At 44.0% G+C, this 19,955-nt stretch overlaps 1 protein-coding gene across 8 annotated transcripts in view; it reads right to left on the bottom strand.

The window, feature by feature from the left end:
• Positions 1 to 16,809, bottom strand: part of LOC119460802 (phosphatidylinositol-binding clathrin assembly protein LAP-like) — a 56,593-nt gene extending 39,784 nt beyond the window's left edge. The window contains exons 1-14 of one of the 8 annotated variants that reach the window (XM_049671965.1): positions 16,351 to 16,809; positions 14,501 to 14,643; positions 14,363 to 14,438; positions 13,243 to 13,348; positions 12,259 to 12,298; positions 11,324 to 11,380; positions 11,143 to 11,254; positions 9,644 to 9,750; positions 8,866 to 8,907; positions 8,745 to 8,789; positions 8,543 to 8,637; positions 5,969 to 6,131; positions 2,329 to 2,349; positions 1,975 to 2,242 (exon numbers count right to left, since the gene is read on the bottom strand). In XM_049671965.1, the coding sequence (XP_049527922.1) occupies positions 1,975 to 2,242; positions 2,329 to 2,349; positions 5,969 to 6,131; positions 8,543 to 8,637; positions 8,745 to 8,789; positions 8,866 to 8,907; positions 9,644 to 9,750; positions 11,143 to 11,254; positions 11,324 to 11,380; positions 12,259 to 12,298; positions 13,243 to 13,348; positions 14,363 to 14,438; positions 14,501 to 14,643; positions 16,351 to 16,489 (1,414 nt within the window). In that variant the 5' untranslated portion in view covers positions 16,490 to 16,809. Of the gene's footprint in view, positions 1 to 1,974; positions 2,243 to 2,328; positions 2,350 to 5,968; positions 6,132 to 8,542; positions 8,638 to 8,744; positions 8,790 to 8,865; positions 8,908 to 9,643; positions 9,751 to 11,142; positions 11,255 to 11,323; positions 11,381 to 12,258; positions 12,299 to 13,242; positions 13,349 to 14,362; positions 14,439 to 14,500; positions 14,644 to 15,834; positions 16,244 to 16,350 lie in introns of those variants that run through there. The other 7 variants (XM_049671964.1, XM_037721892.2, XM_037721896.2 and 4 more) reach the window with 7 other exon arrangements.
• Between the last annotated feature and the right edge of the window lie 3,146 nt (positions 16,810 to 19,955).

Below are 19,955 nucleotides of genomic sequence, written 5' to 3'. Positions count from 1 at the left end.
GCAGAAGTATTTTGCGGTAATGCCCGACGCGAGGCGCAGCATCTCTCCTCGCTGGTCCCGCTGCTCTACTGAGCTATCAGTTCACGTGGGGCCTTCGGACACACTGCGACACTGCAGAGCGCAAGGGTGCCATGCTAAATTAGGGACGGACCCATTGCAACGTGCGCCGTCGTGTTATCTGCCACCTTAGGGTTGGCTGGTGCAGAAAAGGCATGCGCGAAAGAACCTATGTGCACACATGGATGATCGCCGTTTCCCTTGTGACATGCCACTGTCACCGATTCGCATGATCGTCGCGCTGCTTTCGAGGCTTTTTCGGAACTCGTGGAGTGATTATCGTAGGCGATTGGCCTTTCGAGAGGCGGCTGCCCCGCTTTCCGACGTGCCGATGCTGTGTGCCAGCATGCTTTTTTCCCCTCTCAGGCGCCGTCTCAGGTTTTCCGAACCCATGCGCCGCAGCGTCCGCTTTCTGTGCCTTGTTTGCTAGCCTCCCGTTTTGGCTGCCGTAACTAGATACACGGAAATCTAAGAATCCCCAGATTTTGGAATACTAGTTGGTAGTACTGAGGCGCTACTAACATAACACAGAAACCGAATAACGATCGTTAATCTGACAAGTTTGGTATTCTGAAGTTCGTAGTACTGAAATATTTTTACATTGAAACTATAAGAAGTTAGTGGGGGAATTCTGAAAAGTTTGTTAATGAGGAGTTCGTAGTAACGAGATTTTACGGTAGTGTGAATCACACTTTGAGTGGTCGAGCAGCCAAAGCAGTGGTAACTACTAGATTATAGATCTTTTCTCTATAGCGCATGGGCCGAGCACGACGCATGACCATAGGTGGTCTTATTGCAGTGTTAGCCCGATTTTTCTCAAAAGATGGTGGTAAGCAGACTGACCACTCTAGACAAGCGTGATTCAAACTTTGCAAGCCACACAGGGATGAAACCAAATTTTTCGCTCGGTCTAGTTCGTCCCGACCTTTACGCACTCAACTGTTTTACAGAAAGTGTGTCCACACAAATCATCATCATCATCATCATCATCATCAGCCAAATAGCAGTCAGCATCTTTTTGTGCAATCCCCTTGGGATATTACTGCTTCACACGGCAAAGAGGCAATATTGAAGCACAAAGCTTACATTTATCATGCTGGTTTACCCACCGCAGTGATCCCTGTGTCGAGCCACACCTCATACAGGAGGTTAATGTAGACATACTAGACTTGAAATGCGTAAGAACGATGCCGGTGACGGACACAAATATTCTATACCGATTGGCACTTAGATGTTTTGGGGTTTCAGTATGTTGGCTGTACATGAGCTACATGAGCACTCTTATGTTTCATCTCCCACAACAAGCAATCAGATAGTGAGATTTTCCAACTCATGCTGTCACAGATGCCATAACTCTTCGTCGAGTGGAAATTGACACAGCCAAAACTTCTGTACACACACGGCGCGGCTGATGTACGTCGAATGCTTCCACAGCCAAGAGAAATTTTTGCATACTATAGTTACTGATGCACCCAAAGGCTACATAATGATTCCCCAATGACCTTGTATGAACTGACATCAGGTAACCATCTCGGAGAAAGAGCCAAAACATCTCCAAATCACTGTGCAGCACACGACGGCAGCACATTCAGGCAGCGCTGTGCCATTTCGCACAAGCCATAGAGGAAGAAAGGCTCGCAGCACAACCCTTTCCTCTTCGCCCGATGAAGAGGTCTATAGGCAGGTTTGCTTCAAAAGGTTTGACTAGTTGATTGATTTGGCTTAACGTCTTGAAGCAACACAGTGGCTATGAGGGATGCCGTAGTGAAGTTTGACCACCTTGGAGCCTTTAATCATGCATCCAGAGCTCAATACATAAACATTTTACACAGTGTCCCCATCAAAGCACGGTCACAGTGGCCAAGAATCAAACCCATGGCTCCGTGCTCAACAGCAGAATGCTTCAAAAAGTCTAACCATTAGCAGTGAAGTGTGCAAAGGCCAGCTGCTGTTGCTGTTGTTGCTGTTGCTGTTGTGGGCTCTGCACGGTAGGGGGTGGCGGTGGCGCTGGGCTGGGCTCGGCAAACGGGTTCCCCAGGCAGAGCAGGTCATCACTGGCCGGGGCGGCAGAGAACAGATCCAGCACGGGCTCGCTGCTGCTGGCAGCCGCCGAAGCCGCAGGGGGCTCAGGCGATGCCGACAGGAACGGATTGGTGCTGGCCTCCGCCTCCTTCAGGTGCCGCTCCTGCAGTCGCACACACCATGCCCCCGCTGCTAACACCGGCATGGAACCATGACCGTGGCATGCACTCGACACAGCCATGCTCTCACCTCAGCACTGCCCAAAGCTGGCTGAAACGAGACATGCACACGTCAGACACACACAAGTGCGACCGAAGGTGCATGCATCGACACTGTGTTAACGTGCTGCACTCTTGTTCAACATGTCCATCACTGTACTACCAGCTTAAGTATACAGTGACATGCAAATTTACCCTGACAACATAGAAACATTTTTCGCCCATGCCGCAGGCTTCGCTAGCACTCGCTTCTCACATGGATGTCGCATTGTAGTTCATTTTGCACAGTAGCAAATTTTGCACGGCTGTGCCTTGACCATACACTAGACATGAAAAACCTGCTTGACACGAATTTTAAGGTTTTGCATTGACAAGCTTTTACGTATGCTAGGAATTCGTAAGCACTGACCCATGACAGTTCCGTCCCCAATCTTCAGTTGTGGCCCACAAAGAAAGCCGTACAACATGGCTACAGGATCAGTTCATTTCAAACAACTGATATTGATGGGCACTGAAATCTGTTTACGCAGTCATTTTGTCACTTTTCTGCTGTCAGAATGTTGCCTTCGTATCCAGGAGTGAAAGGCACATGTGTGCATGGTAGCAAGGCACTAGTCAGGTAGTGATCAACTTCACATACTCAGGAAAGCTTACTGCAATGGCTGGCACCAGTTTCAAGTGGCATGGCTGCGATGCAGAATGATTGATATGACCAGTTCTTGAATCCTCAAAAATGATAGGAGCTTGAGAACAATACAACCTTTGAGATTTCACTTTCACATGATGCACAGCTATACAGGAAAACACAAAAAAATTAAATTTAAGCTACACTGACAGATTACACCTCCAGAATTCTCAATAAGTCAGTTCTGATTGAAAAAAGGGCTTGGCTTGATAGTAGAAGTGCAAAATGAAACATGTTCAGCAACACTGTCGGATTTCCCACACCAGCTCCCACTAATGTAAGATTTTGGCGGTGCCAGCTTGGGGCTGGTAAATTTTTCAATAAAAGCTATATTTCAAAAGAAACTGACTAGACATATCTTGACTTGAATCAGCTTCTATTAACTCATGTTGCACAAGAACACAAATGAATGAAAATGCAGTGAAATCTGCGATACTAAAGTGACATCAGTAGTTCCACAATGTGTGAAATTAGAAGAAAGCTTGGCCTTATTCTCTCCTAGTAGCAAAAACTTTTTACTACTTAAGTGCAGATGGCCCTGAAAGATAAGCCTGTGAGTTGAAACTGAAAGTATTCCTGCTTTAGTGTACCTTTAACATGTGCAAGCCTTGAAATTGTTTGGGTCCACCTACAAAACCTCAAACATATATGTTCAAGATTATTGCTGACAGTCCAGAATTATCGAATAAGCAGAGCTGATTTCCCTGGGTGAAATTATATAAGTGAAATTATTTATGCACCAATGCAATGTAGCTGTCAAACCCCGAGAGCGAATACACCCATGCATTAGTATTAACAGTCTAACATGAGGAATACTACAAATAGGATGCTTTAGTAGCACAAAGGAAGCACAAAAACAGACTATGCACTCATTTGTGTAGATTTTGTCACCACAACATTCTATATGCAAAAGGGAGCCAACTTGAACAGGCTGCTTCTGACTAGATGAAACCTTGCAATCTACTGAAACATTGTGTTCATACACTTTACCAAAAAAAAAAGAATGCTTTAAAGTGATGTGGAACAGTTGTGCGGACTTGGACAGGTTGCTCTGCCAATTACCCATATCAAATCTTTCAGGCTGATTTAACCACGTTACAAATGCTGGTGGGAGCATCCCTGTTCCAGAACATTTCGCTATACTGTCAATTGTGCTGTCAGATAAGACGAAAAAGAGCACCATTTCATATGTGTTCTTATGCTTTTCGAAGTGTGAATCAGCACTGAAGCATTTCAACCTTGTCAAGGACCATAAATGCCCAATTTATTTTTTCTGCCCAACAGCAATATGCTGCTCTAATCAATCCTGCACAGGTGCGACACTCAATGGAAGCCTCAATTATTCAAGGTTGGACAACAATAGACTGATATGCTCTTCTGATAAGCATACATCAGATACCAAAAAAAAAGAGCAAAGAATGAGTTCTGATAACTTGCCATAGACTGTTTCAGATACACCAATGTGTCAAGCACTCTTATTTTCTGCAGCTATTGAACTACTCGGAAATATATCAGTCGGTACTGATAAGTTTCCTGTGCTGATAAACTACCTGCTGCAATACTGAGAAATGCTTCGAAAGCCTGCACACTTTGCATAGAAAGCCTTTGCATAGATATTCTAAGCAAATTCGCACAAAAGGTAAAGATGCCCAAACATTTTTTTCACAGGAGTTTATTTAAAATGGTGATTCCCAGAGCAATAACCTGACACTGCAATTTCTAAACCAGATGAGGTTGCTCTTACGATTTCAGTAAGTACCATCTACATGTCTTAAAGCCACAATTTCGGATTATAGCGCTGAACTGGCATTAAACCTGCATGAACTAGACCACAAAGTGCAGAGCGAGTCCTGTGGACCTTATGTTACAGAACATAAAATTGGTGTTGGGCAAAGACAAATTAGCTAAAAGAATGTAAAGCTTTATGCCAGGCTTGTTGCACCTAAGTATCACAGGCTTCCGAATTAAAATAAGGTGAATAGGACATTTGTCAATGGTAAATTTTTAGGGTGAACAAATAAATTTAAAAAGTTTACCATCAGCGTGACCAGAGCCAGACGGATGGGGGCTGGTTGCAACCTTACTTATTAAAATATACTAAATAAAATAACCTGTAATACAAAATAGTCCTCTTGACTAACATTTTTCTCCACACATTGAAGACTTGCCTTGAGGAGACAGAACAATGTTGACAGGAAGTGTGCTTATCTGAACAAAAATCAGCCATTATTTGGCATTTGTAGCCTGCCTTGGTTACTGGCACTACAGGGTACCATTAACTAAAACAAGTGTTCTAGAGCTCCATCCCAATACTAGCACTAAATGCAGCAAAAAGCTACACCTTTTCTTGCTACTCACTTATAATGAACATTCACCATCTTTAGTTCTGCAGTCTAGCTGTTGTGTGGTCCACTGTAAAGTGGAACATGTGGCTCGCACTTTAAGTGGACTCTAGCTCCAGATGCTGGTAGTATAAACAGTGCTGTTGCACTGTGCAGGCATGTAAAAAGCCAACACAAACTACTGGAAGTTGTTAGCTGCAAATTTGGGAACTTTCAGATTTGCGAGAGGAAAATTTGCACATGGCTTCATGCAATAGCCCACGATGTGTATTGGGTGCTATTACATGTAACTTCAATGTAGTGCTTGCACGGCTGCCTCTCTTCTAAGCTTTACGGAGTTCAACATCCCAAAGCAGCCCCTGGGACTATTGAGAGACACCTTAGAGGAGACGTGGGGTTGATATTGACCACCTACAAACATGCTTGGTATGCAGGATTTTTTGAATTCTGGTCCCCATCACAGCGTGGCCATAGCAACTGGAAAATGAAGCCATGCCCAGCAGCAGAATGCCATAACCACTGATACAACACAGCAGGGTTCTTTTCCAAGCCTGACACTGACACTCCCTACTTCTGCAACACAACAGTTAAACCTGCACTAGAGCTTAGCATAGAAGACACGACCAGTGAGGCCAAGTACCAACCTTCAGCTGATTCAAGGCGGCTGCTTCTTCCTCGAGGGCCCTGCGCACGCTGGCCTCGTCCACGCGCACACCGTTGATCTCCGCGCCTGTGCCTCCAGCCGAGCCAAAGGCACTGCTCGTGCAAGAGAGCGCCGACACCGCGCTCTGCACGTTGCTGTTCACCCTGCTCCGCCCGCGCAGTGGGGGGCAAGGAGGGTGGGGTGGGGAGAGGAGAAGACGCGTGCATGCAGCCACCACAAACACAAGCCATGCGGCGTGCAGCAGCATGCGCTGCTTTCAAGATAACCCCTTCAGGTGCTAATTAATTCTGACCACTGAATGTCTTGCATCATTTTGTTTTAGTCAGCATTAGTCAGTGCAGCTTGCATAATCCCATCCTGCACATATGTAGTAGTGCTGGTATAGCAAAGCATATAATTATATACCCTCAGTGACAACTAGGATGCTAGAAAATAGAACCTTGCGCAATCAAGTTCGATGCTATGTTTCCTACATTATCAGATTATCGGCCTGACCGGACATGCCACGCATAAGAACAAAACATGATGCATTTTGACTCTCCAACAAGGCTTCATAGAACCTGTTACACAATGACAAACTGATGCCACCAAAAACCTCCCATACAACTATCTTCCTGTGCTTGATTTTTTTTAAACACTGCAAATTAATGGATCTTGCAGCAGAGGTCTAAACCATGTATCTTATGATCTATGTGAAATATTTAAAAATGTTTTTAAAGCCTGCAATTTTAAGCTTCTCTCCCTGTGTGTAACTGTAGGCACAGCACCTGAAGGGGCTCTAATGGGCTTTTGCAAAACAAAAACACAAACATAACCAGAGGCTAGCACACTAATTAACTTACAACAGAAGGTCAAACAGGCAGACTTGTGGCAGTCCTTGAAACACCTAAGGCGCACTTCTGACGAGAAGGGCAACAGAACAACGCAAGATTTCCACCAGACGAAAATAAACCAATGCTACAAGAGTGACCATCTACTATATGCAAAGGTGCCGCCTACAGAAATGAAGAAATAGGCATTCCTGTGCAACTTTCAAATCAACAGTGCGTCACCTACGAAACTTCAAACAAAGGGCAAAACCTGGGCAGCTGTGCAAAATGGCTACTGCAGTGGGATTGTAAGGCCACTATGCAGTTCTCACAGGCTGGTTGCAAGTGAAACAATGAAGGAAAAATCTCGGAACAGTTTTGGTGAAGATAGGAGGGCATGTCCTAAGCCGCAAAACCTTAAGAGCAGAGGTTCCCAAAACCGATGTTAGCAAATGCCGCCAGTTTTCGAAAACTGCCAGTGAACGCCATTGTGACTGCACTAAGCTTACATATGACAAGAGTGGTAGAAGTGCATGGCACTTCAGGGACCCTGCCACCATGACATGTGGTTAGGCGAAGCTTGTTGTACTGATGTAAACGTAAGGTGCATCTGCTTTCCTTTAAACATGGAGTTGCTACTCTGCTATAGTGAAACTTCAGGCCAGTCTCCAGCATAATTTTCTTTTTGACATAGCACATGGACACACTGAACCAATTAAAAATGCATTCTGTGACAATGTACAATTATGTGGTCAGTGCCACTTCCTTTAGCTGTGAAAATATGCAAGGAGCTACGAGGCCAATTTCTGAAGTAACATTCTACTGTGGGTTCGTACAGAACATCCAACACAATATTCAAGAATCATCCAAGGATTTCCTAGTTGCTGAAGGCCAGAATTCAAGGAGGTTGAAAGAAACTTCAGTTATAAACTAAATTACATTCAAATATCCTCCTTCGCTTCAATTCTCTATAGCTAAGCAGCCACTGAACTGCACACAGACTTCAAGCTCTTCATGTGGCTTTTTAAAGACAACTTTTCCATTGCTACGATGTCAATGGACTTGTGGCACATCACCCACTTCGCTCAATGAGTATGGCTTCACCAAAAGATACTCGCCTGTGTAAAGCCAAATGGCTGAAACTTATTTTCCTCAAGGAATTTGTAGAGCCCAGGCCTCAAAAATGGGGCCTTGATGGATGCAATGTAAACCAACTAGAAAAACAAAAATGGCGGTATGGCTTGGTCATTTGAACTGGCTTTGTCTAGCACCATGATGGCAATCATGATTTAAACAAGTGTCACCAGTGGTTCTGTGCACACTGGACTGCAATTGCTTAGCGACACTCTCAAAAGAATATATAGGATCGTTACCCGATGGACAGGGCATAGTGCCAATGCGGACTTTTAACTTTGAATGTTCAGAAGTCGAACCCAACTCCCGTTTTCAAGGAAATCAAGAAGCCCATTTATTTTCAAGATTTAAGGGCCCCTGAATCTTTTTCCAAATTCAAAAGTTTTCTAAGATTTCAAGAAGGTGTACGAACCCCCAATTCTACTAACCTAGCCTAGTTACTGTGCCCTTAAGCATTTCTTCAAGATGTCATAAACACTTGATGTACGTGTCTATGCAAGAGCTAAATACTATTGAAGCGCACTATTTATGCGGGACCCTTACGTCCCCCAAGAATTCGAGTTGGGAATCCCTGCTCAAGTAAGCGGGAGAGAGTGGACGTTGTGCCTGACCTGGTCGCAGAGATGGCCGATGTAGCAGTTCCTCCTTTGCGCCCCTCCAACGCAGCCAGGTGCTGCTCCAGGGCATCCAGCAAGCTGCTGGGTGCCTGCGAGGACAAGACGCGCCAAAGGACTACGTGAACTAAAGCTTCAAGCAGGTCAATCGCGGGACCCACGGCACACGAAAAACGGCTTCCTTACTTTTGCCCCTTACCTCTGACGTCCTATTGGCAAAGCTTATTAGGAACACTTCAAAGTACTGGAAAAAGAGCAGAGACGCGCCGCGCCCCATGACCTGACCCTCTTTGTCTACTAACACCAATGGGCACGCTTACCTTGGTAAGGTCGGGGATGTCACCTTTGTCAATGCCCACCGCCTGAAAAAGAAAAAAAGAAACACAAGGGGGGGGGGGGGGGTAATTAGCGCTAAGTAAGAAAACCGTACACTAACTGGCTAAGCAGCAGGTAGATGTAGCGATTAAAATTAATTTCCAGACAAGTTATAATTCACAATGGACAAAATGTATAAATTACAATGCACAAGAGCATGAATTTGGGCTAGCTGGTCTGTGTTCAACATGAACAGTGCAGATATCTGAACAGACAAATGAGAAGAGAGACAATATATGCATTCATTCTGACTTTAAATCACATGTGGCATTTTCTATATGCTGAACAATGAATGAATGAATGGTGTGTGGCTTTATGTCCCAAGGGAAGCCTTAGTTAAGAAGTGCCACAGCAGAAAACTGAATTATATTGTCCAGCTGAGTTTTTTGTGTGACTAGGTTCTAGAAATTGGCATTTTTGCATTGATCCTTTAACAGAATGAAGCCACATTCTGCGGTAAGACAATGACGCTTTGAATGTGCTCCCAGCAGCAGAATGTCATGTCCAGTGAAGAGGTGAAATGAAAATTTGTGGTTAGACATCGGTTTTTGCCATTGTCACTTTCACTTCACATATTTTGGTGTGTTTGCAGGTCTTAGTGGTGGAAACATTTAAAAGAATGCAGTGTAGTACAGCGAGGTATCCTGCAGGATGTTGCATCATGCGAAACTGAAGGCGTCGACAAGGATGGTTTTAGAGTAGTACAACCACAGGAAAGCTCACCTCAGCAACCTTGAGGAACTCAGCTACCCGGTCCATGCGGATGAGGAACTTCTTGTAGATGTCCAAGGCCTCGCGGCAGTGCTTCTTGTTCATGTCGAAATATTTTTCTGCAAAGTTCAATACAGCATGCAACATGCCTCACTACAGATCCAGTGCAGACAAGGCAATGTAAGCTGATCACAAACAATTAGTATGAACTATGATTTATATTTGGAAACTCTGCAAGGGTTACCACCCTGTAATCATGTAAAATCGAAGTTTCAAATCTTGCAGCATATAAAAATTATTGTCAATGGAATCCTTAAAAATTATCACAATGTTCTTGCACTAAAGGTAATACAAATTAAGCAAGTGTGTAGTCATAGTACTATCAGAGACAAAGGTGCCCAGGATGCAGGAGCATCGACAAAATTGCATTGCTGCGCTATCTGCTGGGATCAGTCGCACTATCATCTGCACTTGACGGACAGCATGGGCTGCGTATGCTTTTTCTCGCGGATGATAACACGGCTGATCCCGGCAGATAGCACAGCAATGCAATTCGGTCAATGCTCGCACATCCTGGGCACTTTTTTCCCTGACAGTTGCCGCGGCAAACTGCCGCGGCCCCCCCGTATTCCCCTGTTGGTAAGTCGGAAGCCCTTCTTTACCTAGTGTATTATTCTCTTTGAGGGAACCCTCAGCGATGTCAACTATAGCTAGCTGGCCTGCTTGTAGTGTTAGTTGCAGTCGTAATAAATGATTTCCGAGTGTACACGTGGTTGTCTATTATAGTTTCCTCGAGCTTGTACCGGACCGCGGTTGATGCGCAGGCATGCGCCAACCGCGGGGCTCGGTGTTCGGCAATCCCCCCCATATCCCGATACAGTACATGTTAAAATGAGAAAGCAACTGAACAATTGAAGATTATGTGCAGCATGTAATCTGTAACTGTAACTGGTAGCTACTTTGAGCACCATGCGAGCTGCAGCTGATACAAATTTGAATGTGAGCAACACTCATTTATGTCTCAAAATATTACATGACCAACCTGTAATTAAGGTACTTTTAAATCGGGTACTTTTAAATCTTGCACTATTGTAAGAATACAAGGACAGAAACACGAAGAAACAAGGCTCAACGAGCAAAGCGCTAACTCATGCAGTCTTGTTTCTTTGTTTTCGTGTCCATGTGTTCTTACGCTAGTGAAAGAATCATGGTACCTCACCAACTAACAGGTTCAAGCATTCGAAACCAACTTGCCTAATCCTGTAAGGAGGCAATGCTACGAGTGAAAGAGCTAGGCTAGCTAGTTTTTGGTTGATAATAGACATTGCACTAGCAGAAAAAAATTAGGACAAGCACAGAGAGGATGACAAGAGATCTTCGAAACCCTAGAGGGTCCTGCCTTTTTTGCTTGACCTTGTCATTCTCTGCTAGTGCGATGTTTAGTCTAATAGAGAGCTGTGCACGGTGATCGCAAGGCATAGAAGCAAAATGCAGAGAAGACCAGCACGCACCGAGCAGATTAATGATACCATCATTGTAGCAGGCAAAGAGACGTATCAGATCACGGAACAGCAGCATGAAGGCTGAGCTGATCACCCCATTGGTCAGGTCGTTTGCTGTGCACTGCAAAGTGGAATTTGCTCAGTTCTCTATTGGCATGACATCCTCTGCTGGCAGATGCAAAGCACTCACATCAAACTCGAGCAGGGCATCCAGCTGACTCTGCAGGGCAGGCACTGTCTTCAGAAGCTGTGTGCAAATTAAGTGAAAATGGACAAAAAGGGTGTAATGGGCACCTCTCCAGGGTCTTGTCACAGGAAGTGTGCAAACTTCATAGAAGAGCATGGAAAGGCGTTTTATTTGTGAAGATCCACAGAGACCTACATATTTATTGCAACAAATTAAAAAAGACATCTCACAATTAGCACTGTTTTGTTGTACCTAAAATTTCACAAAAATGTTGCATTTCTTGGTCCATATCATTCGATGAAACACTTGCCATTTTCGCTTGCCTGATTCATCTGGATATAGATGTTGCCTACTGGCAGCAAAACCCAGCCCACCCTCTCTAGCATGTTACTGCTTATGTAACAAGATGTACATATGATGTTAATCTTCCTGTCTTGAATTAGGCAAGCAAACCTGACATTTTTTAACAACGTTAACTGAAAAACAATATTGTTGCAATATTTGAGCAGGAATAAAGTGGTGGTAAGTGCAAAATTTGAATGCTGGTTCTTAGTCATACCAATTTGACACTGTTTCACTTATACCATGATAACCCTCTCACCTTCTGTATGTGTGGGTGTATATATGTGTGTGCACGTGTGCATGTGTGTTCTTTGACCAATAAAAATCTGTTGTAGTCAGCACCTGTGTTCTTTCTGCTAACCTCACATTTGTCTTTCTACACTTCAGTGTTTTGCACTGCAATCACGCTATGAACTTAGACCAACATGACTGAATCGCCGTTCTATTTTTTTTTTTAAGTTGTTAATAAAAATGCAGGATGATTCTTTTTCTCTGTCACAAATTGAATGACTCAAACTTAGGGATAACCAAGTAAGCAGAATCTGAACCATGTGAGCAGTCCAGAATGCAGAGCTTGACAAGTGGCCTAAGCTCACCTTGTCAGTCGGCATGGTGCGCAGGGTTCCATCTTCCTTCCTGCAATGCAACGTTCAGATGGTCACCCAAAAGGCTAGTTTTGAGGAAATACACAAGTAAGCCTTTTTTGCATCAGTTGTGTAAATATTTTAGTTAAGGCGGAGGTTGCTAGAATAAAAAATGCAAGTCACCATACACCTAAAAACAATGAAAGTTCGCATCTACTTGAAGTTAGCATAAATATAATGTACACAGGTACCTTTAGAACTTTCAAGTTGATACCAAATTTCTTTTGTGGATCTGCCTTCCAGATTTCTGGCAGAACTCGTTTGATTTACGAAAGTATAGAGAACTGACACCATTACGGATTAGTGACAATACAATATTTCTCCTCTTCATATGTTAAACGTGCAAACATTTAATATCACAAGAACACCAACGACATTTAGTGACAAGCCTTTGAGAACTGCAGCCTCAATGCAATAAAATGATAAAAGCAAAGGTTCCCAAGCTTTTCAGATACACCAAAGCTGCCAATGTGAATATCTGTTTGACAGAAGCAAAGGCCCCACCATAAAGAGGCTGTTCACTGCTAGAGTCAAATTCATAGGAGGCACAAAGCAAGGTATAGAAGAGTTGCTATACTGTAACTACTTCCACATCATCCTTATTGCAGTGCTTGCATTATTGCAAACAAATTTTTCCCACGAATGTGTACTAATTGATACAGTCCCCCCCCCCCCCCCTCCACCCTCCGTCTGAATTAATTTCATTCAAAGGAAACTAAAGCTTCGATATAATCCCAGAAAAATAGCATGTAAGCAAGACTAAGCAATCCCAAAGCTCCACCTTTTACTAGGTTGTTGTAATTTTAACCTTGCACCATTTTAACATTTCTGCACGAACATTTTTCACTGAGACAGTCTCAGCCACGTACTTCAGCAAGAGGCTGTGCTTTTTCTTTTAAATGCAATGTCTGGGAAAAAAACTTATTTCCCACTCACCCCCTTTTCACCTTGCAGAAGTCAAACGCCACAGTGCGGTAGGAAACAGCCTTCTCTGTCAGGTACTTGGCATAGCGTCGGATGAATGTTGACATGTCGAAGCCAGCTGGGAACATGTGCATGCATGCGGTTAAGCACATGTAAATGGAAACACTCGCTTTTGCAAATATATAAGAAATGTTTCCAACAACAAACCCATATCGCCAGATGCTGTGGGGAACGAAAGGAAAGCACATATTCAACTGCAATGCCATTCGAGACCGGTAAGCAATCTTTGTGCCGACTAGGGAGTTGCCCTGATACTAGGCCTGTGTCCACATATGTGGCGATGCACACAGCACTGCAACAGTACCTTACCGGGGTAACTGGGAGCTTACCAGGATAAGAAGCTGGACCAAATGCTGTTAGAGAAATCAGAGGTGATGCAAGATCAGCTTTTTCATCCACTGGCCATAGCAACACAATATATGCACCCACAGAAATACTTCAATAAGCAGTACAGATATTTCCAATGTTAAAACTGTTCAGTGATAATTGATTTCCACTGAAAACATACAAGTAGCATCATGATGAGCAGAAATGCAGCAACTGCCTATGCATCTGCCCCTACAGTCACAAAGCCACTGCTAACTAGCACTGCTATGCAAAATCCTCACCAGCGTTGCCAAGGAGTCCTGCAATAATTGAATACTTCAGTCACATGATGCATTTTCGATAATCAAGCACAATCGGGGTCGACTTTCTCGACCGTGATTGGCTCTCCCTTCCGCAGTCACATGGGGGCACTATTAATTGCCATTAAGCCACAATTTTTATCGCGACTTTTGCACGATTCACCCCCTTCACAAACTGCAGAAGGGAGCCAATCACAATTAAGAACTGTCGATCAGGCATGTTCGCCATCAATATTGCCCCATGTGACTGGGGCATAAGATGTGTAGTCAGAAATTAACTTCCCAAACATGTGTCTGCCACAAGTTACTTATGAAACAGGAGTTAAGGGGCAGCTTTCAAACTACCACTTTATCAAGTGTCAAACTTCTCTGGAAGGTCAATCCAGTCAGTTACACAGGTCAGTATGCCAGTGATCTCTCTATGTGCAAAGCAGAGAAAAACTCACCCTGGACACCCGTCTTGTCCACAAAGGTACCCAGCTGGAACGTACAGTTGCTTGAAGCCAAGTACTGGGTGAACCTCTGCGAAGAAAGGAGTGCCGTCAAGGCAAGGCACCACAAGCAGTAGTTGAAGCCTAACGTACCTCGTTGCCATAGCACATGAGGTGGTGCACGGTGACCAGGGATTTGAAGACGACTACCCAGTTGGTGTTTTGAGCACGTTCTATCAGCAGGTTGGCCAGTTGTGGGATCGAGACATTGGGCTCGTTCGTACAGTGCAGCAAGTCTGCAAACCATGTACGAGTTTGTAAGGATTTGCTACATGCACCACAGTACCAAAAAATATTAACAGCAATGAAACAAGGGCATGTCGGTTAACAGAATATCCTATGCAGTGACTGCAGTATCAAGGCAAAGAGTGGGAAACTGCCTAGGTAAAACACCTTATCAGAAAGATAAACTTAGGGCCAGTGCTCCAGGACTTCCATGGCACCAAGTTATACTACGTGCTATTAGCATGAAAGATTTAGAGTGCAGGAGCTGCGAAAGAGCTGAATACTTCAGCAGTATGGCATATTGATTTGCAGTCAGTGTAATTTTGCTGGCTGCAGCCTACAGGTGCAAATAGCATGGGAATTCAGCTTTTTCTCTTAACTTCCACTGAAAATATTTTGAAATGGGTAGCACACCTCCCCAGTTCATGGAAATAGTACCGAGATTGCAACTGTCTGTGCACAAAAGTTAGCAAACAATTACAGAATAAAAAATCTGCACTTTTATTAAAGATAAGCAACAATCGTTTGGCAAATTTCCATTGTGAACTCTTGCTCAACGAAGCTATTTCACAAAACAAAAGTTATGGCTGCTATTAGTACGCAGAAAGGCCAATGTGGCTAACGAAAAGGAGGCTAAAATTTGTTCCAACCTGTGCAAGGGGTTACGACAAGCTTTTGAACTGAATAGCAGAATGGCATAGCAGTGTTTCTAGCATTTACGCTCCAAACAGTACTGGTTGACACTGAGCCACTGTTATGCTTGCAGCAGTACTGGTCATACAGTGTACACGAAACGGCTTACCCCTATGGTCAAATGAAAGTGCACATGATTAATGGATATAACAGGTGTGCAGTGTACACGAAACGGATGCTAGAGTAGCGTACCGACTCCTAGGGTCTGTGTCAAGTGTGTCCGATCGTTAAACAAGCAACCTCTTGCTCACACCTGTGCATGTATCGTTATGAAAAGAAAAATGGCTTTTCAACTACATGTTCGGCCCAGGGAATGGTAAGGAAGCTCAATGTCGGACAGCCCCCTCGCAATGACATACGGGCAACATTTCGCCTGGAATCCAGCTTTGCATGTACATATGCTCACAGTAGTAAGATGCAGCTGATTTCACAGGAGTTACGGTTGCAGTGTTTCAATGCAAAGGAATCGCCGGGCATGAATATTTACACACAGCCACATGCCCGCGCACCTAAATGTGCTTGTCACAAACGGGAACGCGAAGACTCGGCGTAGACGCAGGCCACAGGGGTTTTACAGCTGTCTGCGATGGTGCACATGAGCTTGGGGGAGTAGGACGAAACTACACCGACCAGTATGCAGCGCAAAATGCCTACACAGCGTTCGGATAACAGTGTGAGCGTGAAGGCAGCCTTCCGAAAGTCGCTGCACAAGCAGGCGACGACCAGCGACGAATTTTCGGGGGTGGTCAACAGGAAACTCCCTCTGTTGCTGTGTATCGGTGACGGCGGCGGCGGCGGCGGAGGGCGGTCGCGCGCACGCGACATTTGAGCCTGCAGTAGTAGGCTGCAAACAGGAGGGTGTCATACAGCAATGCGCAGCTGGGGCCGGGAGCCGGGGGCGGTGACAGCGCGGCGGCCCCTCAGCGGTGCGCACTGTTAGGCTTACAGCACGGGGCCCACCTTTGGGCGACCGCCGACCGGCCACAAGCATGAGCGGCAGGCACAGGAGCGGGCGGCCCACTTACAGTCGAGGTGTTTCTTCTTGGGGCCGATCACTTCCTCGGTGGTCGCTTTGCAGACCACCCTGGCGAGGCCTTGACCCGCTATGGTGTGCCGGGCTGCCATCAACCGATCGTTGAGGCTCTGGCCGGACATCTTCGACATCGGCGCTTGCGTACCGGGCTACGGAGACGGACCCGCAAGACAGCCCTGCGACACAAGAGTGTTGCCCCTGCTGCTGGCACAGCTCTCCGCCTAGGCCCCAAACACACACACCAAGCGGTGGGCAACGAGAGAAAAACCGTTCACGTCACCGCATGACGTCACTACGGCCTCATGGTCTGCGCTGACCAATGGTGACGCTCACCATCGCCTCCCTCCTTTCACCGTCGCCTCTGCAACGTTTCGCTTGCACAGGCCACAAGTCGCAAACACAGCGAAAAAATTAATACAAAAACAAAAAGGCTACGAAAATACCAAGATGCTACCACAGCCACGCAGCGATGACTGCACAAGTGCAAACGCGATGTGCAGGGTGAGCACGAGTGAACGCACTAACTACCGCAACTTTACCGACAGAAAAGGCGCCATAATTTGAAAACCAAAACAAGGCGGCCAAGCTCTGGCTTCGCGGATGTCGGCCGCACAGACATGCAGTGTAAAATTAATTCAACTACCGTTTTGCACGCCGGCCACGTGGCTCGACGAGACCAACTCTTATCATGGGAAATGGTTGCTACTTTGGCCGCATCTGGCAGCAGCGCGCCTGATGCCCGCACGAAATTTTTAGCTTCGATCAATATATCTAGAAAGCATCTGCGGAGCTGCACACAACCGATGTGCGTTTCTCGCACAATTTTGCTTTCAGTGTTGCTTGTATAGTGGAAGCGGCACTGCAGACGCGCACGGTGTAGCGCTGTCTAAATTTGTACACGAAATTGAGCCAAAAAAGGTGCAATGCACTCATCATTTTGGCTACGATTCTACACCGAAGTGAACTCGTCCTTGCCGGCGTTCCGGCTGATGAAGGTCATTTGCAAACGAGGTTCCCGATTGCAAGGTTTGCGAAATCGCCAGTCAGCGCAACAGTCAAAAGGCACAGTACTTAAAATTAGCTTACAAGATAAATATCTTAATTTAAACTAGAATTTCACGCACATTCTCGTTCCGTACCTTTTGCGCAATTTGCTGCAAATACTGCCTAATGAAGTAGCCCGGGTTCAGAATTTAGTTCATCATTCATGCATACAACTTTCTGCGGTGGAGTTCCATGACCCCTCCATCCATCCCAGGAAAGATATTAAAATCGAATTAAAATGTTTTCACATTGACTGACTGCGGTCAGCTGCAGCTTCTTGCATATCACAATTTGTAAGTTATACATTTATTAAAGAAAAAAATTATGGTGCTTTCCTTTAAGTACTGCTACTATGGAAGATTGTAACCAACACCTTTCAACTACCTGCACCATTGCTAACACATCTTAGTTTCTGCTGAAAAATGATTCAGGAGTGTATGTGACAAGAATCACACAAATAATCTTTAAAAAATTATGAATTAGTGCTAGTTTCTGCTTAACACAGTGCACTAACGTAATGCAACCTTATATATGTGTATGCTCCATGCTTCAACATGACTTGCAGCACATAGATAGGGATGCTAGTAGTAACAGTCCAAACCACCAAATAATTTAGGGTAATTGAATTAAGAAGACAACAGTACAACCCGCTATGGCAGTACGGCACTATATAATTTGTTGTAGAGGGTTCTTTAAGGAAATAAAGTGATGTGATGTAACAAAAAGCAATAACATCCAAATTTGATACAAACTTTTAAGCTCTGACCATGTATTGACTGCAACATAAAAAAAAAATTACACAGAACGTGTAACACTTTTTAACGAATGCCTAGAGGTAAATAATGCTCTTAATTCTACCACAAATGATGTGGTGCCTTAGGAGTCTTCAACAAACTGTCTGACTATTTAAAACCTGCAAAGAAGTAACCTTAAACAGGGTATTTTCTTTCTTTTTTTTTTAGCCCATACAGAATTTTTTTAAGTTGCTTGTGGCAGACAGCATAATTCCAGTCATTGAGCTGAATTACTCAGAGATCGACATTACTTGCATGAGAAATTAAAATACATCATTGGCCAATTAACCAACATTCACTAATTAGCTTTTGAATGGCCTAATTACTTCACAGCACACATTGCAATTTGTGAACTGTGGCCCGTCAGTTCACAAGACGATACCATTTGGAGGAAATTTTCAGGATGACAATAGACAAAATACATGGGCATTCCAATTGTGTGCTTCAATGCATAAAATGGTAAGTAAGTGAAACAATAGTGCGAAATCTGTGGATCTCGAAACCTGTTAGAAGTCATTCCAAGTGCATATGCCTTGCAAACTCACCAGCTACAAATTTATAAATTACAATATTTGCTGCAAAGTAATTCATTAAAATTTTAATTAGCAAACTTATAATTAGTCGATTACGCATTTCATTTTATCGTGCCAGTTATGCCCACCGCTTCGAGTAATCCATTTACAATTACATTATCTGCCACAAGTGCTTTTTAAAAATTCTGTATGATCGGAAAAGAAGAATACCCTGTATAAAGGGTTGCTTTTGCTATACCTAGACTGACCACAAAGAAGCAAGGTATGAAAATGTTGCACTGATGCACAGGTAATATAAACCTTCAAAATTCATTTTGTAAATTTCCATGCAGGAAGTGGTATGCGAAATCATCAGCATTCCTAAATCACATGTTTGATGACTTGCAGTGGGATTTCTTCCCACAATTTCGTACTTAAGCATGTTAAGGGACACTAAATAAAAAACAATCATTTAATCTGCACTAGTCAATTATCCTTTTACAGTACAAAGAAAGCCAATCTTACTGTGATAGGATCGAGGCTTCATAAGGCAGAAAAAAATGCAAAAAATTAGAAATGGCCATCAATGTTAAGGACAATTAGCATTCAAGCGATTTAGCAACAAGCGGTGCCACCTTGGAAGTTCTTGCACCACTTCACCGTGACGTCATGGATTATGACAGAGTCTGCTCAGGCCTAGTTGATTTGTTAATGGTAAAGATGGACAACACCACATTCTAAATGAACCAAAGAGTTAACTTTGGAATCTTCACTCTGAAAACCATGATGTCACTCTGATGCACTGGCACCAAGGCTTTGGTGCGAAATTAGAAATATAGAACTTTGACCTTCACTTTCTCTTCAAGCTAATAGTAATCAAGCTTGAATCAATCAATCAAGCTAGATTTCTCACAGAATACTTTGTCAGTCTAAACTGATTAAGCATTTCTCTTTGCTGTCCCTTTAAGTGTCTTAATCACATTAAGTAGCACTTATGCTTCTAAAGTTTTTGAAAGCACACATGGCACATGTGACTTGCTATCTTTTTGCCATCTTATTGTGTCAGCTAAGTGTGCCCCAGATTTCATATTGAGGAAAAAGATAAGCTTCTTATAAAAGCTCTGGTGGTTTGATAATGCATGAGAATGCTCATCAGTTGTTTTAGATAGCAGAACATCAATGAATGTTTGGGGCAAAGCTGTATGATCCCTTTATTATTGCAATAATGAAGTCAAATCAGCATAAAA

This window comes from Dermacentor silvarum, chromosome 8, assembly GCF_013339745.2.
Source record: "Dermacentor silvarum isolate Dsil-2018 chromosome 8, BIME_Dsil_1.4, whole genome shotgun sequence".
Lineage (NCBI taxonomy): Eukaryota > Metazoa > Arthropoda > Arachnida > Ixodida > Ixodidae > Dermacentor > Dermacentor silvarum.
The sequence above is the reverse complement of the archived record's forward strand: the minus strand, read 5'-3'. Positions and strand labels throughout refer to the sequence as shown.